The following is a 26,675-nucleotide window of genomic DNA, read 5'->3' as shown; positions in this document are numbered from 1 at the left end:
AATTATGGAGTTCCTCAAGGTTCTGTGCTAGGACCAATTTTATTCACTTTATACACGCTTCCCTTAGGCAGTATTATTAGAAAGCATTGCTTAAATTTTCATTGTTACGCAGATGATACCCAGCTTTATCTATCCATGAAGCCAGAGGACAAACACCAATTAGTTAAACTGCAGGAATGTCTTACAGACATAAAGACATGGATGACCTCTAATTTCCTGCTTTTAAATTCAGATAAAACTGAAGTTATTGTACTTGGCCCCACAAATCTTAGAAACATGGTGTCTAACCAGATCCTTACTCTAGATGGCATTACCCTGACCTCTAGTAATACTGTGAGAAATCTTGGGGTCATTTTTGATCAGGATATGTCCTTCAATGCGCATATTAAGCAAATATGTAGGACTGCTTTTTTGCATTTGCGCAATATCTCTAAAATTAGAAAGGTCTTGTCTCAGAGTGATGCTGAAAAACTAATTCATGCATTTATTTCCTCTAGGCTGGACTATTGTAATTTATTATTATCAGGTTGTCCTAAAAGTTCCCTGAAAAGCCTTCAGTTAATTCAAAATGCTGCAGCTAGAGTACTGACGGGGACTAGAAGGAGAGAGCATATTTCACCCATATTGGCCTCTCTTCATTGGCTTCCTGTTAATTCTAGAATAGAATTTAAAATTCTTCTTCTTACTTATAAGGTTTTGAATAATCAGGTCCCATCTTATCTTAGGGACCTCATAGTACCATATCACCCCAATAGAGTGCTTCGCTCTCAGACTGCAGGCTTACTTGTAGTTCCTAGAGTTTTTAAGAGTAGAATGGGAGGAAGAGCCTTCAGCTTTCAGGCTCCTCTCCTGTGGAACCAGCTCCCAATTCGGATCAGGGAGACAGACACCCTCTCTACTTTTAAGATTAGGCTTAAAACTTTCCTTTTTGCTAAAGCTTATAGTTAGGGCTGGATCAGGTGACCCTGAACCATCCCTTAGTTATGCTGCTATAGACTTAGACTGCTGGGGGGTTCCCATGATGCACTGAGTGTTTCTTTCTCTTTTTGCTCTGTATGCACCACTCTGCATTTAATCATTAGTGATTGATCTCTGCTCTCTTCCACAGCATGTCTTTTTCCTGATTCTCTCCCCTCAGCCCCAACCAGTCCCAGCAGAAGACTGCCCCTCCCTGAGCCTGGTTCTGCTGGAGGTTTCTTCCTGTTAAAAGGGAGTTTTTCCCTCCCACTGTCGCCAAGTGCTTGCTCATAGGGAGTCGTTTTGACAGTTGGGGTTTTTCTGTAATTATTGTATGGCTTTTGCCTTACAATATGAAGCGCCTTGGGGCAACTGTTTGTTGTGATTTGGCACTATATAAAAAAAATATATATATATATATATATGTATATATGTATACGAGGGCTGTCAATAAAGTAACGGTCCTTTTTATTTTTTTCAAAAACTATATGGATTTCATTCATATGTTTTTACGTCAGACATGCTTGAACCCTCGTGCGCATGCGTTAGTTTTTCCACGCCTGTCGGTGACGTCATTCGCCTGTGAGCACTCCTTGTGGGAGGAGCCGTCCAGCCCCTCGTCGGAATTCCTTTGTCTGAGAAGTTGCTGAGAGACTGGCGCGTTGTTTGATCAAAATTTTTTCTAAACCTGTGAGACACATCGAAGTGGACACGGTTCGAAAAATTAAGCTGGTTTTCAGTGAAAATTTTAACAGCTGATTAGAGATTTTGAGGTGATTCTGTCGCTTTAAGGACTTTTCACGGTGCGAGACGTCGTGCAGCGCTCTCAGGCGGCGTCATCAGCCTGTTCAAGCTGAAAACCTCCACATTTCAGGCTCTATTGATCCAGGACGTCGTGAGAGAACAGAGAAGTTTCAGAAGAAGTCGGTTTCAGCATTTTATCCACTGTTAAAGAAGATTTTTTTAATGAAAGACGTGCGGACAGATCCGCGCGTCGGGACGCAGCCGACGCGGTGAGGCGGCACAGGAAAAACACCTCCGTGTTGATAGCCATTTGTAAAATCCAGGCGGCTTTTGATGGCTTTCAGTGGAGTGAGTATATGAGAAATTGTTTAACAGGCAGGACATGTTCCAACTTGTCCTTAAGGCTTTCAACAGAGGTGTTTTTCCTGTGGCGGAGCGTCGCGGCGGCTGCGTCCCGACGCGCGGACCCGTCCGCACGTCTTTCATTAAAAAAATCTCCTTTAACAGTGGAATATCTGGATAAAATGCTGAAACCGACTTCTTCTGAAACTTCTCTGTTCTCTCACGACATCCTGGATCAATAGAGCCTGAAATGTGGAGGTTTTCAGCTTGAAACAGGCTGATGACGGCGGCTGAGAGCGCTGCGCGACGTCTCGCACCGTGAAAAGTCCTTAAAGCGACAGAATCACCTCAAAATCTCTCATCAGCCGTTAAAATTTTCACTGAAAACCAGCTTAATTTTTCGAACCGTGTCCACTTCGATGTGTCTCACAGGTTTAGAAAAAATTTTGATCAAACAAAGCGCCAGTCTCTCAGCAACTTCTCAGACAAAGGAATTCCGACGAGGGGCTGGACGACTCCTCCCACAAGGAGTGCTCACAGGCGAATGACGTCACCGACAGGCGTGGAAAAACTCACGCATGCGCACGAGGGTTCAAGCATGTCTGACGTAAAAATATATGAATGAAATCCATATAGTTTTTGAAAAAAATAAAAAGGACCGTAACTTTATTGACAGCCCTCGTATATATATATATATATATATATATATATATATATATATATATATACACACGTGAGGTCTGTTAGAAAACTATCCGACCTTTTTATTTTTTTTAAAAACTATATGGATTTGAATCATGTGCGCTTGCATCAGCCAAGCTTGAACCTTCGGCCATCGACAGGCTGAAACGACCAGATCATTTCCAAAGTGAAGGCTGTGTTGATCCGGGACATCGTCTGACTACCAGAGAAATTGTGGAAGAGGTGTACATCAGCACTTTTGCAGCACATTCCACTGTTACAGGAGATTTTGTAATGAAAGACGTGCAGAGGAATTCGCGTGTCGGGACGGAGCCGCTAATGGCGCACAACAAAAAGCACGTCCATGTTGGAAACCATTTGGAAAATTCAGACGGCTTTCGGTGGCTTTTCAGTCGAGTGAGTATCCAAGAAATTGTGTAACAGCTGGGCATGTCACAACTTGTCCTGTGAGACTTCCAACACAATGAGGGGGGTGGACCAGCGCTCATTTAAAGCCTGCCCACAGGCGAATGATGCAAACAACAGGCGTGAAAAAACTCACGCATGCTCAAGCTTGGCTGATGCAAGCGCACATGATTCAAATCCATATAGTTTTTTAAAAAAATAAAAAGGTCGGATAGTTTTCTAACAGACCTCGTATATATCGAAAAGTTATATATATTGGAAAAGTTGATTACAGACCCGCTGCAGGTCTGTAATCAATGTAGAGAAATGATCATTTTCCTGACAAACACCCCCAATGCGCAAGTGCGCAACTGCAATAAAGCCTACCGGACATGCCTCATGACAAATCGGCCTGACTTCGTTACAGTCCCTAGTAATCAGTGGTGTCTCTGAGTGAAAACAAGACTTTTTTCGTGTATGTGTGTTTTTGTAACGAGTAACGGCATGGCGCACAGAAAATGTATCAGAGTAGAAGTATACAATTAAGGTCGGAAATGCAGTGAAGTAAAAGTGAAAGTAAGCTGAATTAAAAAAACTCCAGTAAAGTACAAAGTCTCCCAAAACGTACTTAAGTACAGTAGTGAAGTATTTTTACTTCATTACTATACAACACTGGTCAAAAAAAAAAAAAAAACACAACAACAACAAAAGGAACTAAATGAAACAATGTGATTTTTTTAATCTCTGAAAATAGGTCACGGCTAGCCATCTTTGAACTTTTCTACGGTCTGTGTCCCAAGAATGTTCCCTGTGAATTTGAAGACTCTGGCAGTAATAGGACTGGACTTATGTTGAGCACACACAGACAGACAGATGGACGCAAATACCTGATGGCCATATCTGATGGCCTCAGTTAAAAAATGGAAATAAGCATTTACGTTTGCCATAAAATTTTAGCTTGTCAGCACCTGTCATCATTTAATAAAAGGGATGTATGGATTAATACATCAATGTATGGATTAATAACTATGATGTTTTCAATACGTAATTTATTAATGGAGGGGCGCCAGTCTGACAGGAGTCAACGCCAAGCCTTGAATTTTTATCCAGCATGTGATCTGATTCTCTGGTTCGCTCTGATTGGCTGCCTCAATTTTGCACACAGAACTGTGCGTCGGACACTCCCCTTTTTTATTGACAGCGAATTGTATTGTTTTAGTGTTTCTTTTCCTCATGCGACTGGACAATTAGCACTGTCAATCATATACATGTCATCACTGCAGCAGATGTAATTTACTTATGCGCAACGATCGTACAAGCCCTTTCTCCCTCTTACTGGTGTCAAAAATGGCAGCTAGTGGATCCGCAGAAAACTTAGTTATTTCATTACAAAATAACTAATTCTCAAGGTGTTTACTGGAAGGGAAAACGAGGATAAAGTAGCTTTGACCTGACCAACCCAACTTACAGATACAGCAGCAGGCAAGTGATTGGGGTGAGCTTACACCCAGGGCTTCTCCCACTCTTGCTATGATAAGTGGAGCTGGCTAGCAGGCTGTGATGTGAGTGACACCTTTTATTGCTTCCCCTGTTTGCTGTTTCAAACTGTCGGCACTGATGTGTTGTAGACCACAGTGGGGGTTTGAGACCTAAAGCACCTCTCTGAAAAATGCAAACGACACAAGAGTAACCAAAGCCATCTATACAACTGTTTAAAGGTGCCTTGACACTTGCATGCATTTTGGCTCCGCACTCTCACGCACTTCATCATGACAATCCCATCCACTGTGTTCGCAGCTGGGTGCTGTGCTTTGTGCCACTGGACGCCCGTGTATGTAAAATTATTTCATAGCAGATTAATCATATTCTCTCAGAGTTTGGCTGCCGAAAACACCTCTAATCACTTCTGAAATCATAGAGGACTGTTTCAGCTGGAGCCTTTTTTTCCTCCTCTCTCTTTCCTGCGCTTCATGAGGTGGAGAACGCATTTGGAACCATCTAAAAGGTAATTATTTGTAATGTTTATAATGTAACAGCTTGGCAAAACAGTTGCATGTTCATTCCTTTTTATGAGCATCTGTAAAATTATGTTCATGATAGAGTTAACATCTTGTTATAATCGATCAGATGAAGTGCGCTGTGATGCACTGCACTGACGCAATCACTCACACTCACACGCAGTGTTTTTTAATTGTTTGCGCAATGTTCACATGTAGTTCACGTAATTAATGAATGACAGAGATTTTGAACATTTCAAAATTTTCTTTGCGCACTCACAGGAAGCCACGCACAGTTTACAAGGGTTTACAACGGGTTTACTGTCCTGCATGGCAGAGTGTGTGCAAATGCGTGGTTCAAAGTCATGCAAGTGTCAAGGCAGTTTAAAGCTTATGGATGGCACAGCATAGCTGAGCAGCTCAATGAAGGCTACAGGATTAGCATCAGGAGGCACAATGAAGAGGTGACCAAAAATCAACAGATTCTGTCTCGAATAATAGGCTGTGTTAAATTTTGTGGAGCCTTTGAGTTGGCTTAAATAGGCCATGATGAGAGCAGACTTCCTTGCCTCTCTTGACGGGGTGTTGACAGAGCACCTAGAGAATGCCACAGGATTCAAGGGGAGCTCAAAAACAGTGCAGAATGAGCTGCTGGACTGTATGCTGCCTGTTATGAAAGAAACAACCTGCAAGAAAGATTTTTTTGAGTTCATCCCCATGCAATCAGCTACAGCAGAGTCCATCTGAACAGCACTGAAAGAGTGTCTTGCTGCCATTCTTCCTGAGGATCAGAAAAGTAAGCTCATTTGTCAGGCAAAGGATGGAGCCAGCGTAATGAGAGGTGCCACTGCAGGTGTTCAGAGGAAGATACAAGACCTATACCCCAACGCCTACTACATCCAATGACACGCACATCAGCTCAACCTGATCCTGTGACAGGCCACCTCTCACATGTCCAAAGTAAGGATCTTCTTTTCTGACCTTTCTGGCTTTGCCAGCTTTTTTTTTTTTTCTCCAAGATCCCCCAAGCGAACGGGTGTGGTTGATAAAATTGCAACCCTTAGGCTGCCAACATTCAGCAATGTCAGGTGGAACATTCACAGCCATGCCATCAACACAGTGTTTGAGCACAGGGAGGCCCTCATTCGCTGACTCTGACCCCAGTGCTGTCAGAGAAGCAGGATCCTTCGCTACTGGAGCACGTTCCTCCTCCTTCTCGTTCCTCCTGCAACTTTTCCATGCATCATGCCACATGTGGACCTCGTCTATGTCAAGCTACAAAAAAAAAATTGTTGATTCGGTCCATGGCAATGGCCGTATCCAGCAGTTATATCAGTGTTCTCAGGTTGACAGCCTCCATTTTTGTTGTGAAAATAGGTCAGCTGGTGCAGGCCTCTGATGCTGCATGCTTGTAATTTTTTTGGTACTTTTTACTGTAAATCTATCCAAAAAATGGATTGCATAGTTTTACCTTTAAGTTTAAAGCATCATTTTAATTGTAGATAAGATTATATTTGTGCTTAGAATCTTGACCCATGAGACATCACATATAAAATAGGACACTGCTCAGTTGACACAAGAAATGTTTTTAAAATGGTGAAAATGACAAAGTAAAGCTTAATTTTATGGGAGCAGGTTAAACTTTGGTTGTTTTGGTCCTCAGTGTTTTCTTCTCTCTGACCATATTAGAACACACAAGGCAATGATTCTCCTTCTCCAACCATCTCATCAGTGCCACTTTGCTGCAGAGAGACAGGTTCACACAGTACCAGTCCATGTTTCCTGAAGATGCCCTCAGTAGCACCTTGAAGGTCTGCCTAATGTTCAGAGGAAGCAAACTGAAGACAGAGCTCAGTCTCATCTACAGCAAGGAACAGTTCAAGACCTGCTGTGGTGCTGTGGACCTTTTCTATTTGTTCATGGAAAACAATCTTGGAGAGGTCTTTTCAGAGACTGTGACTCTCCTAAAGATCCTCATCACCACACCCGTGACCGCTGCAGAAGCTGAGAGGTGCTTCTCCACCTTGAAAAGAATCAAAACTTTTCTCAGGAACACCATGAGGCTGAATGCACCGGCCATGCTGTCAACTGAAAAGAAACTGGTGACGGAGGTGACAGGCAGCAATAACGTAGGTTGTGTTGCAATTTTGATTTGTCTTTAGTTTGGTCTTTTGTCGCTCCCATATGAAGGGCCTTTTTATTTTGTTTCCTCCAAAGGTGCACCCCCTTAAAATATTTAGCACCAGCCCCCAATGAAATGCATACAAAAAAGTGTTATGATCCAAATGTACAATATATAAAGAAAAATCTCAAGAAGTTAATTAAAGCAAGCTATCATAGAACTGGATTTAGTTATTTTTATGTTTTTGAAGACAGATGTGGAATCTTTCGCAGGGGTTTATGACATACAGTGCATCTGGAACGTATTCACAGCAATTCCCTTTTTCCACATTTTCTCATGTTACAGCATTATTCCAAAATTGAGTAATGATGCCACCAGCTTGGTGCACCTATCGTTGGGCAGTTTTGTCCATTCCTCTTTGCAGCACCTCAAACTCCATCAGGTTGGATGGGGAGCGTCGGTGCACAGCCATTTTCAGATCTCTCCAGAGATTTTCAATGGGATTCAGGTTTGGGCTCTGGCTGGGCCACGCAAGGACGTTCACAGAGTTGTCCTGAAGCCACTCCTTTGATAGCTTGGCTGTGTGTTTAGGGATGTTGTCCTGCTGAAAGATGAACTGTTGCCCCAGTCTGAGGCAGCACACTCTGGAGCAGGTTTTCATCCAGGATGTCTTTGTACATTGCTGCATTCATCTTTCCTCAGTCCTGACTAGTCTCTCAGTACTTGCCACTGAAAAACATCCCCACAGCATGATGCTGCTACCAATTCAATTCATTTGGTTTATATAGTGCCAAATCACAACAAAGCGGCCTCGAGGCACTTCACACAAGTAAGGTCTAACCTTACCTAGACCTAGAGCAAGCACATAGGTGACAGTGGTAAGGAAAAAATCCCTCCAATGATAGTGAGGAAGAAAATTCAAGCAGACCAGACTCAGAGTGGTGACCCACTGCTTAGGCCATTCTAACAGTTATAAGGTTTTTACAAAGTTCAACAAAATTTTATAAAGTTTGGAAAAAACAAAACATCTGCTGTAACAATTTCGGGTATGGGATCCACAGTGCTTCACTGTAGGGATGGTGCCTGGTTTCCTCCAAACATTATGCCTGGCATTCACGCCAAAGAATTCAATCTTTGTCTCATTAGACCAGACAATTTCATTTCTCAGAGTCTCAGAGTCCTTCAGGTGCCCTTTGGCAAACTCCAGGTGGGCTGCCATGTGCCTTTAACTAAGGAGTGGCTTCTGTCTGGCCACTCTACCATACAGGCCTGATTGGTGGATTACTGCAGAGATGGTTGCCCTTCTGGAAGGGTAACCACAGAGGAATGTTGGAGCTCTGACAGAGTTCCCTGACTAAGGCCCTATTCCCTCAATCGCTCAGTTTAGATGGGCGGCCAGCTCTACAAAGAGTGCTGGTGGATCCAAACGTCTTCCAGTTATGAATGATTGAGGCCAATGTGCTCATTGGGACCTTCAAAACAGCAAAAATGTTTCTGTACCCTTCACCAATTTGTGCCTCGAGACAATCTTGTCTCTGAGGTCTACAGACAATTCCTTTGACTTCATATTTGGTTTGTGCTCTGACATGCACTGTCAACTTTGGGACCTTATATGCAGACAGGTGTGTGTCTTTCCAAATCATGTCCAATCAACCGAATTTACCCCAGGCAGACTCCAATTAAGCTGTAGAAACATCTCAAGAATGATCAGTGGAAACAGGATGCACCTGAGCTCAGTTCTGAGCTTCATGGCAAAGGCTGTGAATACTGGCTGTGTACATGTGATTTATTAGGGTTTTTCTTTTTTATTGTTAATCAATTTGCAAAAATCTTTTTTACATTGTCATTATGTGGTACTGCATACAGAATTTTGAGAAAAAAAAAATAATTTCATCACTTTCAAAATAAGGCTATAAAATAACAAAATGTGGAAAAAGTGAAGTGTTGTGAATACTTTCCAGATGCACTGTAAGTGCCACCAGTGGGTACATAGTCCCAACAGTAATGAAATACACTCACCAGCAATCAATGCTAAAAACAATCATAACAATGCACTGATAACAACACAGTCCAAATTCTAGTTTCTTAATAACCAGTGGTGGGCACAGTTCAGCTAATCCGATAGCAGATAATTATTAAAGCTAATATTTTTGCTATCGGATTAGCTTTTCAGATAAATTTTAAAACCATTATCGGACCAATTATCTTCTGATAAATTTAGTTCAGATAACTTTCAGTCCGATAACATTTTTTGCTGATAAAGTTTAACAGATAAAAGCATTTGTAAACCATAAAATCAAACATTTTAGTCCATTTGTTGTATGTTTATAGCCACTGAGCAGACTGGCTGCCTGTCACTTGCTGATAACGTCATCATTAAGCGCAAAACGTGATTGGCCGGTAGTTTAGTTCAGGTTCACTTTGGATGTTACAGTGATTCGTCCACTCGACACAAAAACAAAACAGACTAATTTTAACATTATTTTATTTTATTTCTTTGTGGCTGTGATTTAATCACCAAGACTCGGTGGGGGAGAGGAGCTCTCACTGTGCAGCTGTGTGTAAAGCTGCACAGCTCTCATTTCTAGAAATCTGGTCAATTTTCTTAAATCCTCCAAACCATGACTATCCAGGGTTGGGACCAGGAAGCAGAGTTGTAGTCTTACACACCTCTCTGCAGCTTCTCTCCCCCTACCATCCCCCCAATACCCCATCCCCGTAGAGACGGTGTCTGCTCCCAGACCACCAATAACCAGTAAAAATCTATTTAAGCATAAAAATTCAAAAAGGAAAAATAATATAGCACCTTCAACTGCACCACAGACTAAAACAGTTAAATGTGGTCTATTAAACATTAGATCTCTCTCTTCTAAGTCCCTGTTAGTAAATGATATAATAATGGATCAACATATTGATTTATTCTGCCTTACAGAAACCTGGTTATAGCAGGATGAATATGTTAGTTTAAATGAGTCAACACCCCCGAGTCACACTAACTGTCAGAATGCTCGTAGCACGGGCCGAGGCGGAGGATTAGCAGCAATCTTCCACTCCAGCTTATTAATTAATCAAAAACCCAGACAGAGCTTTAATTCATTTGAAAGATTGACTCTTATTCTTGTCCATCCAAATTGGAAGTCCCAAAAACCAGTTTTATTTGTTATTATCTATCGTCCTCCTGGTCGTTACTGTGAGTTTCTCTGTGAATTTTCGGACCTTTTGTCTGACTTAGTGCTTAGCTCAGATAAGATAATTCTAGTGGGCGATTTTAACATCCACACAGATGCTGAGAATGACAGCCTCAACACTGCATTTAATCTATTGTTAGACTCGACTGGCTTTGCTCAAAATGTAAATGAGTCCACCCACCACTTTAATCATACCTTAGATCTTGTTCTGACTTATGGTATGGAAATTGAAGACTTAACAGTATTCCCTGAAAACCCCCTTCTGTCTGATCATTTCTTAATAACATTTACATTTACTCTGATGGACTACCCAGTAGTGGGGAATAAGTTTCATTACAGTAGAAGTCTTTCAGAAAGCGCTGTAACTAGGTTTAAGGATATGATTCCTTCTTTATGTTCTCCAATGCCATATACCAACACAGGGCAGCGTAGCTACCTAAACTCTGTGAGTGAGATAGATTATCTCGTCAATAGTTTTATATCCTCATTGAGGACAACTTTGGATGCTGTAGCTCCTCTGAAAAAGAGAGCCTTAAATCAGAAGTGCCTGACTCCGTGGTATAACTCACAAACTCGCAGCTTAAAGCAGATAACCCGTAAGTTGGAGAGGAAATGGCGTCTCACTAATTTAGAAGATCTTCACTTAGCCTGGAAAAAGAGTCTGTTGCTCTATAAAAAAGCCCTCCGTAAAGCTAGGACATCTTACTACTCATCACTAATTGAAGAAAATAAGAACAACCCCAGGTTTCTTTTCAGCACTGTAGCCAGGCTGACAAAGAGTCAGAGCTCTATTGAGCCGAGTATTCCTTTAACTTTAACTAGTAATGACTTCATGACTTTCTTTGCTAATAAAATTTTAACTATTAGAGAAAAAATTACTCATAACCATCCCAAAGACATATCGTTCTCTTTGGCTGCTTTCAGTGATGCTGGTATTTGGTTAGACTCTTTCTCTCCGATTGTTCTGTCTGAGTTATTTTCATTAGTTACTTCCTCCAAACCATCAACATGTCTATTAGACCCCATTCCTACCAGGCTGTTCAAGGAAACCCTACCATTAATTAATGCTTCGATCTTAAATATGATCAATCTGTCTTTATTAGTTGGCTATGTACCACAGGCTTTTAAGGTGGCAGTAATTAAACCATTACTTAAAAAGCCATCACTTGACCCAGCTATCTTAGCTAATTATAGGCCAATCTCCAACTTTCCTTTTCTCTCAAAAATTCTTGAAAGGGTAGTTGTAAAACAGCTAACTGATCATCTGCAGAGGAATGGTCTATTTGAAGAGTTTCAGTCAGGGTTTAGAATTCATCATAGTACAGAAACAGCATTAGTGAAGGTTACAAATGATCTTCTTATGGCCTCAGACAGTGGACTCATCTCTGTGCTTGTTCTGTTAGACCTCAGTGCTGCTTTTGATACTGTTGACCATAAAATTTTATTACAGAGATTAGAGCATGCCATAGGTATTAAAGGCACTGCGCTGCGGTGGTTTGAATCATATTTATCTAATAGATTACAATTTGTTCATGTAAATGGGGAATCTTCTTCACAGACTAAGGTTAATTATGGAGTTCCACAAGGTTCTGTGCTAGGACCAATTTTATTCACTTTATCCATGCTTCCCTTAGGCAGTATTATTAGACAGCATTGCTTAAATTTTCATTGTTACGCAGATGATACTCAGCTTTATCTATCCATGAAGCCAGAGGACACACACCAATTAGCTAAACTGCAGGATTGTCTTACAGACATAAAGACATGGATGACCTCTAATTTCCTGCTTTTAAACTCAGATAAAACTGAAGTTATTGTACTTGGCCCCACAAATCTTAGAAACATGGTGTCTAACCAGATCCTTACTCTGGATGGCATTACCCTGACCTCTAGTAATACTGTGAGAAATCTTGGAGTCATTTTTGATCAGGATATGTCATTCAATGCGCATATTAAACAAATATGTAGGACTGCTTTTTTGCATTTGCGCAATATCTCTAAAATTAGAAAGGTCTTGTCTCAGAGTGATGCTGAAAAACTAATTCATGCATTTATTTCCTCTAGGCTGGACTATTGTAATTCATTATTATCAGGTTGTCCTAAAAGTTCCCTGAAAAGCCTTCAGTTAATTCAAAATGCTGCAGCTAGAGTACTGACAGGGACTAGAAGGAGAGAGCATATCTCACCCATATTGGCTTCTCTTCATTGGCTTCCTGTTAATTCTAGAATAGAATTTAAAATTCTTCTTCTTACTTATAAGGTTTTGAATAATCAGGTCCCATTTTATCTTAGGGACCTCATAGTACCATATCACCCCAATAGAGCACTTCGCTCTCAGACTGCAGGCTTACTTGTAGTTCCTAGGGTTTGTAAGAGTAGAATGGGAGGCAGAGCCTTCAGCTTTCAGGCTCCTCTCCTGTGGAACCAGCTCCCAATTCGGATCAGGGAGACAGACACCCTCTCTACTTTTAAGATTAGGCTTAAAACTTTCCTTTTTGCTAAAGCTTATAGTTAGGGCTGGATCAGCTGATTAGTGATTGATCTCTACTCCCCTCCACAGCATGTCTTTTTCCTGGTTCTCTCCCTCAGCCCCAACCAGTCCCAGCAGAAGACTGCCCCTCCCTGAGCCTGGTTCTGCTGGAGGTTTCTTCCTGTTAAAGGGAGTTTTTCCTTCCCACTGTCGCCAAGTGCTTGCTCACAGGGGGTCGTTTTGACAGTTGGGGTTTTTCTGTAATTATTGTATGGCTTTGCCTTGCAATATGAAGCGCCTTGGGGCAACTGTTTGTTGTGATTTGGCGCTATATAAATGAAATTGATTTGATTTGATTTAAAGAGGTAGGGACTTTTCGTCACGTTTAGACACTGTTTTGGATTTTTAAAAAAGGACACTTTAAGTGGATTATTTATTTAGATGAATCCCACTGAAACTAACAGGTAAGAATTTATATTTACTACGTGTACACCAGCGGCTGAAAGACAGAGCGTGCACTGTGCAAGTCCATCAAACCCTCTCACGGTTACAAAGTATACGGCATTAGCAAAAAAACAGCCAGACTTCCGGTGATGACATCAGACTAAGAGCAGCAGAGCCAGATAGCTCCCGGCCGACATACCGATAAAGTTATACATTTAAGCTGTCTTTGCAGCTATATGCACATCCAGCCAAAAGATAAATGTCCGCAATCATGTCTGGGAAAGAGGGGGCATCAAAGAGCATCGACAAGCGGAGAAATACAACCCCCAAGCGGCCGAGTCCAAAGATGGCGAAGGTGGCGAGGCTACAGAGGCTAACACAGGCAGCATGGATAGCATTAAACCATGCACACAGGATGACTTGGTTGCCTTGTCAAAGAATATAACCGACAAGACTGCGGCTATTATAGACATTAAAATGATGGAGGTCTGCAACAAGCTCAACACGATTAATGCTAAGCTGGATGCTGAATCTCTGCGTTTGGATGCGGTCGAGCAGCGCATTTCTGTCACAGAGGAGAGCGTGGAGGAGCTGGAGGCGAGATTGGTGAATGCCAAAAAGAAATTAGCGCTCATGACTGAACGACTGGACAACCAAGAGGCAAGAGGACGCAGAGACAACCTCAGAATTTATGGCGTAAAAGAAGGAATTGAAAGGGGGAATGCTCTGACCTTTTTTGAAACCTGGCTGCCCAAATTGCTCAACTTTGAAGCCCCCAAAGGCCGTCTTGTACTGGACAGATGTCACCGGACTGGGGGTGCTGGTCGTGCAGGATCAGATACTCCCAGGGCTGTAATCATGAAGCTTCACTACCCAGCAGATAAAATGAGAGTGCTGTCACTGTGCGCTGGGCGTAAATTGTTCCCCTCAGCTAAACCAACTAGCTCCAAAATGAGGGATGCAACCAAACAGCTCTGTGCTGATCTTCAGCTGCTGGATACATGGAGAGTGATTAACCCAACAGAAAGAGATTATAGTTTCTATTCTAACCCTCATCTAGTCACTCCAGAATTGATTTTTTTTTTTCTACCAGAATGGTGCTTGACAGAAGTGAGGAGTGTAAAATAGGAGCACGCTTACTCTCTGACCACGGTGAAGTTTCTTTGGTGGTTGCTCCCCCTTCTCCTCAACCATCATCATGTCAATGGCGTCTAAATACGTCATTGTTGCAACAACCAGATTTTGTAACAAATCTAACTAAACAGATTAAAGAATTTCTTGCTTTTAATAATAATGAAGACACTAATGCCTCTATTCTCTGGGATACATTGAAAGCATTTGTTAGGGGTGTTATAATTTCTTGTACAGTAGTGTTCGGAATAATAGTAGTGCTATGTGACAAAAAAGATTAATCCAGGTTTTGAGTATATTTCTTATTGTTACATGGGAAAAAAGGTACCAGCAGATTCAGTAGATTCTCACAAATCCAACAAGACCAAGCATTCATGATATGCACACTCTTAAGGCTATAAAATTGAGCTATTAGTAAAAAAAAATAGAAAAGGGGGTGTTCACAATAATAGTAGCATCTGCTGTTGACGCTACAAACTCAAAACTATTATGTTCAAACTGCTTTTTTAGCAATCCTGTGAATCATAAAAAAAGTATTTACTTGTATAACCACAGTTTTTCATGATTTCTTCACATCTGCAAGGCATTAATTTTATTGGTTGGAACCAAGATTTTGCTCATTTACTACTGTGCTTGGGGTCATTGTCTTGTTGAAACACCCATTTCAAGGGCATGTCCTCTTCAGCATAAGGCAACATGACCTCTTCAAGTATTTTGACATATCCAAACTGATCCATGATACCTGGTATGCGATATATAGGCCCAACACCATAGTAGGAGAAACATGCCCATATCATGATGCTTGCACCACCATGCTTCACTGTCTTCACTGTGAACTGTGGCTTGAATTCAGAGTTTGGGGGTCGTCTCACAAACTGTCTGCGGCCCTTGGACCCAAAAAGAACAATTTTACTCTCATCAGTCCACAAACTATTCCTCCATTTCTCTTTAGGCCAGTAGATGTGTTCTTTGGCAAATTGTAACCTCTTCTGCACGTCTTTTATTTAACAGAGGGACTTTGCGGGGGATTCTTGCAAATAAATTAGCTTCACACAGGCGTTTTCTAACTGTCACAGCACTTACAGGTAACTCCAGACTGTTTTTGATCATCCTGGAGCTGATCAATGGGTGAGCCTTTGCCATTCTGGTTATTCTTCTATCCATTTTGATGGTTGTTTTCTGTTTTCTTCCACGCGTCTTTTTTTTTTTGTCCATTTTAAAGCATTGGAGATCATTGTAGATGAACAGCCTATAATTTTTTGCACCTGCGTATAAGTTTTCCCCTCTCCAATCAACTTTTTAATCAAACTACGCTGTTCTTCTGAACAATGTCTTGCAGGTCCCATTTTCCTCAGGCTTTCAAAGAGAAAAGCATGTTCAACAGGTGCTAGCTTCATCCTTAAATAGGGGACACCTGATTCACACCTGTTTGTTCCACAAAATTGACGTACTCACTGACTGAATGCCACACTACTATTATTGTGAACACCCCCTTTTCTACTTTTTTTTACTAATAGCCCAATTTCATAGCCTTAAGAGTGTGCATATCATGAATGCTTGGTCTTGTTGGATTTGTGAGAATCTACTGAATCTACTGGTACCTTGTTTCCCATGTAACAGTAAGAAATATACTCCAAACCTGGATTAATATTTTTAGTCACATAGCACTACCATTATTCTGAACACTACTGTTGCTCTGCCAGAAAGAGGGAAGCATTGAAAGCCAAACTTGAATTAGAAACGCACCTCAAGGCACTTGATCAATTAATGAAAACAAATCCATCTCCCAGTCTGTCTAAAGAGCTGGATGTAACTCGTTCGGCCCTTAACCAACTTTTATCCCAAAAAGCTGAAGCAAGTTTATTATATGCAAGACACAGAGTATTTGAAATGGGAGACAAACCAGGCCATCTGTTAGCTCGCTTAGCAGCTGGTAGACGGGAAATACAGTCAATTTCTACTCTCCAGGATGAAAATGCTAAAAATCACTATGAGCCTAAAAAGCTGATTGAAATTATGAAATCATTCTACACAAATTTATATACCTCAGAAATGAAAAGTTCCGAAAGTCAAATTGAAGATTTTCTGAGTGGCCTTAACCTCCCTATCCTTTCAGAAGAAGATAGGTTGTCTTTAGGAGATCCAATTACTAAAGAAGAAATTACTAGTGCCATGAAATCACTGACAAATTCAAAGGCCCCAGGACCAGATGGATATGGCACTGAGTTCTACAAAACCTTACATGATTTAGTTAACCCACTCTTGGTGGGCATGTATCTGCACTCTTTGCAACAGGGATCTTTGCCCCCCTCTTTATATTCAGCAAATATCTCTGTAATATTGAAGAAAGATAAACCTAGTGATAAGTGTAGTTCCTATCATCCTATAAGTTTAATAATTGTTGATAGTAAAATTCTGTGTAAAATATTGGCCAAGAGGTTGGCGGTACTCCTTCCCTTATTAATCAATAAAGATCAGACAGGTTTTATAAAACACAGGACATCTTTCACAAACATGAGAACTTTACTTAATTTAATCCAATACACAAAACATAATAATAAAAAAGGTATTATTGTCTCTCTTGATGCAGAGAAGGCATTCGATCGGGTCGAGTGGCCTTATCTTTTCATGATCCTGCAAAAATTTGGATTGGGTAATAACTTTATAAATTTGGTCAAACTTTTATACTCTTCCCCAATGGCTTGTGTATTGGTTAATGGAGTTAAATCTTCACCCTTTCAGTTGGGCAGATCTACTCGTCAGGGTGATCCAGTTTCACCATTAATATTCGCTCTGGCAATAGAGCCTCTGGCTCAGGCCATTAGATGTAATGAAAATATTTCTGGATTTAAGATGAACAATAAAATATATAAAATTGCACTTTATGCTGATGATATGCAGTTGTTTAACTCTGATCCAGAGAAATCTATCCCAGAGCTCAAGGTAACTATTAAGTTATTTTCATCACTATCTGGCTATAAAATAAACTTTGATAAATCAATGGCACTACCTCTTGGTTATGATGCAGGTCTTCCCTCTTTACCTAATTTTCCATTTACATGGCCTATTTCAGGTTTTACATACTTGGGAATTTTTGTTTCCCCATGCATAGAAACTACTCTTAAAGTGAATCTTCAGAATGTGTGTAAAAATATTAAAAGTGACCTTCTCAGGTGGAGGGATTTGCCAATATCATGGATGGGTAGAATCAACCTGTTAAAAATGAATGTAATTCCAAGACTTTTGTACCCATTGCAAATGTTACCTGATTATTTGTCAAGACCAAAAGCTAAAGAGATTGAGAGAGACTTGAGTATGTTTATCTGGAAGGATAAGAAGTCCAGATTAAGGATGAGTGTTTTACAATGTCCAAGAGACAGAGGAGGTTTGGGTTTTCCTTACATTCTTCTGTACAACTGGGCTTGTCAAGGCAGGGTTGTCCGGGAATGGTTTCAGTTTTATCTGAATGGACTCTCGGACCCTTTGGAATCCTGGATGTGTACCCCATGCAATCTTTTAGGGGAAATTCTGGCCAAGAAAATTCAGCCAGAGATGCGGTCTAATCCAATTTTGATAAACTATCTGAAAATGTGAACGGACATGTCTGCTCATTTGGGACACAGGAGCAACTTTTCCTTTGTTATGCCTATTGTGGACAATAGGTTGTTCCTCCCTGGTGTCAAAAGTAAAGTATTTACAGATTGGTATAAAAAGGGAATTTGTGTTATCAAAGATCTTTATGTTGAAGGAGGCAATCTTATGTCTTTTGCTCAGGCACAGTCATTTTAGCCTCTCTAAGAATACTTTTTTGCTTTTCCTCGACTTCGACATTTTATTAACACAAGCAAACTGCAAACTCCTTTGTTAAGTCCAGTTGAGGTTTTTATGATTACATTTAAACTGTCAAAAGGTTTTATTTCACATTGCTACAGCACTTTACAATGCGCTAAGAGAGATGGAATAGAGAAAGTTGTCAGAAGGTGGGAGGAAGAACTCCAGTGCACATTTACAGAAGATGATTGAATCCATCAAAAGTACTCAAGCAGTGTTTGTGAGTAATAAATACAGAGAAATGCATTTTAAAATTTTACATAGGCAGCATAGGACTCCTTATGTTCTTAACAAAATGGATCCTAATAGATCTTCAGCCTGCCTTAAGTGTTTACAGTCACCCGCTACCTATATACACTGCTTTTGGAATTGTCCCAAAATATCTAAGTTTTGGTCTTATATTACTAAAGAAATTGGTGCAATTTTTTTTTTTTGCAAAATTAATAAGGATGCGGGACAATTTGTACTAGGTTTACCAACAAAAAATATATACCCACATTTTGAATTAATTAAAAACTTTTTTTCCCTGGCTAGGAAATGTATACTAAATAATTGGATTAAAGACAAACCTCCTACAGTTACAGAGTGGTATCGAGAAATTTTTAAAGTGCTGCCTTTGGATAGAAAGTGCTAAATTGAAGGGTAACAGTGAGCTATTCACTGAAACATGGCAGCCACTTATAAATTATTTGCCTTCTCATCTGAGACTTACTATTATGAGAGGTTCGAGTGCTTTGGGCTAAATTTTACTTTTATTTCCATTTTCATTTTATGAGGGCGCTGGTTGAAAAGTCTATTTTTCTTTTTTATTATTATTATTTATTTTCTAAGTGATTCACTACATGCCAGTGTAACCTATTGTATAACTTATAACTATACATTTTTGTTTTGGTTTACATTTGGCCTGCTCAATGGTGGTGTTAATGTTTGTCTGTTATATTATGTTAAAAGCAAATAAAATATTATTATGAAGCAACAAACAGCTACAGAGACGTACAAAAACAAAGTACTCATGAGTACTTGGGTGTTTCCAACAAGCAACCTCGCAACTAGAAGCGTCCCAGCGTGTGCTTCAATGGAATGTAGCTGATAACGTTAAGAACAGAGGCACAGATTAACTCCAAAGCTGACAGAAGTGTGATATTGTGTTATGATGGCTCATTTTTAATAACTTAATTTTGATGGAGTCACTGTAAAATCTGCAGCTACAAGAAGGTTTATATGCACCTGCATGGTCATGTCATAAACGCAGCCTGTCAATAACCATCTCTGCTCCAGGTTCAGCTTTGTGCACGATTAATTATGAGTGTTGTAATCAATAAAATCTAAAAAAATACATCTGCTGAACACACACACACATACACAGCGAGCTTCGCAGCACACATACACAGCTCCAAATTTACACTCTCTCACAGTAAAAAAAAAAAAGAGAGAGAAAAGAATAGCCACAAAACACAAAAGGGGACCATGACGGTGAGTGTGGACTCACCGTCATGTTGTGAATTAATTTCCAAATGTAAACTTCACATGATCAAAGAAACGGGCGCGCGTGAAGCTCTGGCTCTCTCTCGATTGTGGCACGTAAAATAACGTCCATGAACTCCTGCAAATAATGTATTCTGACTTTTTCCAATGTAACAACTCCATCTCCGTGTCCAGGCAGTCTGTTAAAAACAGTGTCAGATGTCCCCACGTCCATGTCCACAGCTTCATAAAACCAGCATCCACACAAACAGTGCATCACTTTAGGCTCCAAAATCCGACACTGTGAAAAAGTTAAGAGTTTCGGGGTGAAGCGTGTCGATTGCTCTCTGTAAATCCGAGCCATCACGTTCGAACAGCAGCTCAGAAACTTCGGTTTTGGACAGAGCAGGTTCTTTTCCCTCTGTCTGTCAGTCATTGGGATGTTTCTGTTTTGTTTATAGGTGCGTCATACACTGAAAAATGCCAAAAATTGCCGAGTGAAACGTTTTCCGGAAATGCACCTGCTAACGCTCAGAGTGAGAGGAATAAAATACATCACGGATCACTAATTATTAGCACGTGTGCAGAGACACTTACAATCATGAATACTTTTATGTCGTCTTACTAACTGGGACATTAAAAAATGTGAGACATGTCCTTTAAGTCACTCACTGAGAGTGATGTCTTATTGTTTACTGTTTAAGTTCTGACAATGTGATGTAATTGGTTCCAAATTTGAGGGAACCAATTCCTGTTCCTTAATGTTGAATCTGGTAAATTTTCTGCTTATAAGGAGTAAAAAAAATTCTCTGCCTCTTGTAGAATCAGAAGAATACCATAGTACCACAATGAATTGCAGCTTATTTTCTATTTAAATTTTTGGTGTAATTTCTTTGCATCATGTTGAATCGCATCATATCGCATTGTGAGGAATTGAATCGCCATCAATACATATCAAATCACACTCAATCGGGAACAGAGGTGAATCATATCGCATCGTATCATCAGTATCGTCATATATCGCTGTATGTATCATATCGCTGGTAGTGTACTGAGATGCGTATTGAATCGATGTCAGTGATGAGATTCACTTACCTAGTCAAAACCAATCTTGGTATCAAAGTCATCATGGTTCAAACTGCATTACTTCTTACTTATTCTTAAATATTACAGATAATAATACCTTTAAATTAACTATATTATTTCATAAAAGTAGTAGAATCTTGTTAATATTATTATTATGTGCAAAAACTGTCTTTCTAATGCCTTGAAAAGTTACGCATTTTCACTACAACCTCTAATCACTTGGTCTTATCCAAAGGCAAAGGTTTCTTGGTAGTCTTTGGAGGAGGCACTTGTGTCTCCCTGTAGACTCCAAGATATTGTCTATGCTAACATTTCTGTTAAGCAATGCAAGTTGTGGTTTGGCCCCCTGATCACACGTTATTCAGATATGGGGTGACGCTCAAAAATCTTGTGCTGTGAGATACGAGTGGCACTGTAACACCCTGCTATTTAAAAATAATAAACTATTGATAGGACATCGACCTATTGTTTTTCCTCAGTGGGAGAAGAAAGGCATTCATACCTTAAGTGATACCTTTAATACTACTGGTCTGCGATCTTTTCAGGATCTCTCAAGCTGGTATGATCTCCCTGGTACCTCCTTCTTTTTTTTTCTTCAACTTCGGGCAGCACTGAAAGCTTATGGGGTACCTTGGGATAGCAGCGACACCCATTTCATAATTTTTTTATGATAAGGATACGTCATAAGGATAAGCTGAGTAGGGGGGCAAAGCTTTCGATTTACCGATCGATCTATGTTCCGATCCTCACCTATGGTCATGAGATTTGGCTCATGACTGAAAGAACGAGATTGTGAGTACAAGCGGCCGAGATGAGTTTCCTCCGCAGGGTGGCTGGGCGCTCCCTTAGAGATAGGGTGAGGAGCTCGGTCACTCGGGAGGAGCTCGGAGTCGAGCCGCTGCTCCTCCACGTCGAAAGGAGTCAGTTGAGGTGGCTTGGGCATCTTTTCCGGATGCCCCCTGGACGCCTCGCTGGAGGGGTTTTCCGGGTATATCCCATTGGGAGGAGGCCCCGGGGAAGACCCAGGACACGCTGGAGGGACTACATCTCTCGGCTGGCTTGGGAACGCCTTGGGGTTCCCCTGGAGGAGCTAGGGGAGGTGTGTGTGGATCAGGAGGTCTGGGCGGCTTTGCTTGAGCTGCTGCCCCCGCGACCCGACTCCGGATAAAGCGGAAGAAAATGGATGGATGGATGGATGGATGGATGGATGGATACGTCAAGGGGTTTTGTCACTCAGATCTATCATCGATTACTTGAGTCTTCTTATACCAATCTTACACTGGACTCTGTCTGGAGAAGGGATGTCCCAGGGCTTGACCCTGAGTTTGACTGGGATTTGGTTTGGTATTATATACAGCTTTCCTCACATAATCCATATCACCAACAAATTCATTTCTATTTTGCTCATAGAACTTACCTGACCCCCAAAAGGTTGCACATGATGGGTCTTTTACCAGATTCTTGCTGTACCTTATGTCCACTTGTTGTGCCTGGTACATTTATTCATATGTTCTGGGGGTGTCCATCTGTAGCATCTTTCTGGAAGAAGGTTTCCCGGCAGTTAACTGATATATTTGGTTTGAATGTACCTCTATCTATACCTGTTTTACTGTTAAATGACTTATCCAAAATGTCTGCCCCTCTACATAAAAACAAACTTATTCTGGCTGGGCTTACAGTGGCTAAAAAACTGGTTGCCTCAAGATGGAAATGCCCAGATAAACTCTGACTCTCACATAAACTCTGGTTTCTCACATTCCTTGATGTCATCTACCTAGAGGTGTCCACAGCCCGAGTGACTGGTGTGAAGGAGTCTAAGACTGCTTTATGGTTGTTAGCAATTGAGCAATTGAAAGAGCGAGTATAGATTACTCAACGGCCTTGGGGTGGGTGGGGTGGGATGGGCTGTGTGTTTGTTGCAAGGTAATTTTTGATTCATGTCAGTTTCATTGATTTTGCCGGGGGGGGGGGGGGGGGGGGGGTTGTTTGTTGTCTTTTATTAATGTATACGAGGTCTATTAGAAAAGTATCCGACCTTATTATTTTTTTCAAAAACCATATGGATTTGAATCACGTGTGATTACATCAGACATGCTTGAACCCTCGTGGGCATGCAAGAGTTTTTTTCACGCCTGTCGGTTACGTCATTCGCCTGTGGGCAGTCTTGAGTGAGGAGTCGTCCACCCGCTCGTCGATTTTTTTCAATGTTTAGGAATGGCTCAGAGACTGTTGCTTTGTTTGATAAAAAATTTTTCAAAACTGTAAGGCACAACTGAGTGGACACCATTCAATAAATTCAGCTGGTTTTCGGTAAAAATTTTAATGGCTGATGAGAGATTTTGGTCTGGTAGTGTCGCTTTAAGGACGGTCCACGGCGCCTGACGGCGATCTGCACTACGAGGCGGCAGCGTCTCGCCGTTTCAAGTTGAAAACTTCCACATTTCAGGCTCTGTTGACGCAGTAAGTCGTCAGAGAACAGAGAACTTTCAGAAGAAGTCGGCATGAGGAGTTTATTCGGACATTCCATTGTTAACGGTCATTTTGTAATGAAAGAACGTGCGGGCAGAGTCGCATGTCGGGCTGGACCCGACCGCGGGGGGTCGCGGCAGGAAAAACACCTCCGTTGGAAATCTTAACGGGCAAGTTGGAACATGCCCAAGCTGTTAAACAATTTCTCAGTTACTCACTTGTTGAAAGCCATTAAAAGCCGCCTGAATTCTACAAATGGTTTTCAACACGGAGGTGTTTTTCCTGTCGCGGCGCACATAGATTTGCCGAGTCGTCACGGAAACGACTCGGCGAATTTGCGCGTACGTCTTTCATTAAAAAAATGTCCTTAAACAGTGGAATGTCCGCATAAATTCCTCATGCCGGCCTCTTCTGAATCTTCTCTGTTCTCTCACGATGTCCTGGGTGAATTAAGCCTTAAATTAGGATGTTTTCAGCTCGAAACAGGCCAACGACAGCGCCTGGAAGCGCTGCAGGACGTCCCGCTCTGTGGGAAGTCCTTACACCGACAGAAACACCCCATAATCTCTCATCAGCCGTTAAACTTTTCACAGAAAACCAGCTTAATTTCTCGAATAGTGTCCACTCGGATATTCCTCACAGGTCCAGAAAAAATTTTGATAAAGCAACGCGCGCCGTCTCGAGCAGCGTGTGAAACAAAGGAATTCAGCCGAGAGGGCGGGACCACATCTCACTCAAGGCCTGCCCACAGGGAAATGACGTCACTGACACGCGTGAAAAAACTCACGCATGCGCACGAGAGTTCAAGCATGATTGGTGTAATCGCATGTCATTCAAATCCATATAGTTAAAAAAAAAATAAAAGGGTCGGTTTATTATCTAAGAGACCTCGTATATATGTATGTATATATGTATGTATATGTATGCTTTTATTTTTTACACGCCCACAAAGAGCGACAATGGCAGAAAACATCAAACACTATAGTCTTCACTCATGGTAACAGTAACATGACACTTAACTAAAATGACTAAAACAATTGAACTACAAAAACACAAACCAATAACACTAACAATGCTGTTAAACTAACATGAACCACAATAACAAAATTTAAAACCCCAAAACCCTGAGCTCCCATGGTGCACTGCAGCACAATGTCCATTGCTCACTGTTGTTAGGTAACATCGCTAATTTCTCAAAAAAACATTAGTCCTGTCAACTTTCTGTTTGCACAGCATTCATCCTTGACCCAAAATACATAAGGATACCAAACAGCAAATGTCAGTTCTACCCAGTTTTTCCATGATCAAAGCCCCACACACACACACACACACACACACACACACACACACACACACACACACACACACACACACACACACACACACACACCACTTAGCTATTATAATATAGATAATAACTTTTTCTGATTTATTTCTGTTGACAGCTGATTTTGAAAATATTGTGTCCCCAATGTTTCACTGCAAAGAAATAATATGACACCCATTACTGGAACATTTTGAGAGGAAATGCTATCCAAATATTTTTGTAACAGCATAAAGTGATTTTCTTATCTCTCAGCTTCCAATTATGTAAACGATGAGTGTAAACATGTCATGTCTGCATGTGGTCATATTTGTCATGCTTACAACAGCTGGACGACTGCGTCTGGATAGTGCTGTTTACATTGCCATGTGGGAAATCATGGTGGAAAATCCGAGCAGTGAGTGAAGATACATGACCCGACCCATTCTGAGACATTCTTCAGTGAATATTAAGATCTTCATGTTTGTTCTGCATTTTTGTATTACTGCCATAAACAAGTCTACTCACTGATATCATCTCCTCCTTCTTGCACTGCTGAGACAAGTCCTTAATGCCATTGACAAACAGCTTGTTGGCACTGACGTAGGCCCTGCCAGCTTCGATCATCCCACTGCACAGTTTCACCAGCTGGAAGAGACACCAAAATCATTAGTTTAGTTTCTCCAACAGGAATGGTGCCTGTTGGGGAAAAAAGTTGCATGTTTTACAAAGTGAAGTTCAAGGATATGTTGGGCGGTATGTCTCAGACATCTCAGTCTATATGATAATTTCATATCTCTTCTGGGACGCCATGATGCATACCTGTTCTTTTGCTTACCAAGCTACACAGACAAAACAGTTTTACTTTTACAATACCATGTGCATACAACATAAGCAGTCACCGCATATAAAGCTCAAATGCAACATTTTTTCAACCAATCACATAACTTTACTGATCCATGCTGAGGGCAACGGCCCACCCATGCAGAGTCGAGGGCAGGCGGAAGACGTAGGAAGAGCACTGGGTGATCAGCTTGCAAACTGTCGTAGCAACTCTCTGTTTAGTGAAGGCTTCTTTCAATATGACATCGACGTATAATTGAAGTCCATTTCCTGTCAGTCTTTGAGTCTTCTGAGTTTACATTAAACTACCGGGAGGCGGTAAAACCTCCAAAAGATATTAACAGTCGTCCTGATCAAGTTAATAGAATATTTTTTGGTTTTCACATGCAGGATGCCAGAGAAGAAGTCTTATGAGTCTTAAGAGGTCTTATGTAGGCCAGCTGGTGGTGCCGATGAATCTATGAGTCCACTTGGGTGGCATGCTAGTCTGTTGCACATTACTTACCCATTTACAGCTTGTGGACTGGGACAATGCAGATGAAACATCTTCTCCAAGGATACAGACAGGTAGCATGAGTGGGATTTCAACCCAGATGTAGAGTAACTCTTTAATCCCCTGAGCTACCTGCTCTAAGAATGTAAATTTCAAATAACCTAATAAAACAATCCAACTAAGTCAATGAACTGACTAAGCGGACAAATTCAAAATGTGAAAATTAAATAAATAAATAATATTATAGTAGTAGCTCAAACAGAAGCCTGTAACAGTGTTTTCAGTCATGGCCAAAAACAACAAAAACCACCCACTACTCAGATCTCACTAACCACTGCAACTCAGACAGCACATTGAAAGCCTTAAATTGCTCATCAAGCCAAAGTTTGTATTTGCTCCAATTGAAAAGTTTGAATGAAAATGAGTACAAATGTCTGTTTACACCTTAGACCCTAGTTTCAGTTTGAACCATCAGAACATTATTCTTGAAAATGAGCACATGCCCTCTCAATGCATCTCCGCAACAGAGAAGCGGTGAAAACATGAACTTTACAGAATACAAAAAAAAAAAAAAAAAACACATTGTAAATAGCTATCCTTTAACTTGTAGTGATGCCATTCAGGAATGCCATTCTTGTTCAGTTCATAGTTGTATTGTATCTGTCCTCACTTTCTGTTTGATCTTTGTTCTCCGTTTTCCTTAAG

At 40.9% G+C, this 26,675-nt stretch overlaps 1 protein-coding gene across 1 annotated transcript in view; it reads right to left on the bottom strand.

The window, feature by feature from the left end:
* acap3b (ArfGAP with coiled-coil, ankyrin repeat and PH domains 3b) overlaps window positions 1-26,675 on the bottom strand; it is a 202,674-nt gene that overhangs the window by 75,412 nt on the left and 100,587 nt on the right. The window contains 1 exon segment of the mRNA XM_034166998.1: window positions 25,163-25,282. Coding sequence (XP_034022889.1) covers window positions 25,163-25,282 — 120 coding nt within the window.

This window comes from Thalassophryne amazonica, chromosome 3, assembly GCF_902500255.1.
Source record: "Thalassophryne amazonica chromosome 3, fThaAma1.1, whole genome shotgun sequence".
Taxonomy (NCBI): Eukaryota; Metazoa; Chordata; class Actinopteri; order Batrachoidiformes; family Batrachoididae; genus Thalassophryne; species Thalassophryne amazonica.
Note: the sequence above shows the minus strand (reverse complement) of the source record. Positions and strands in the feature narration are given on the sequence as shown.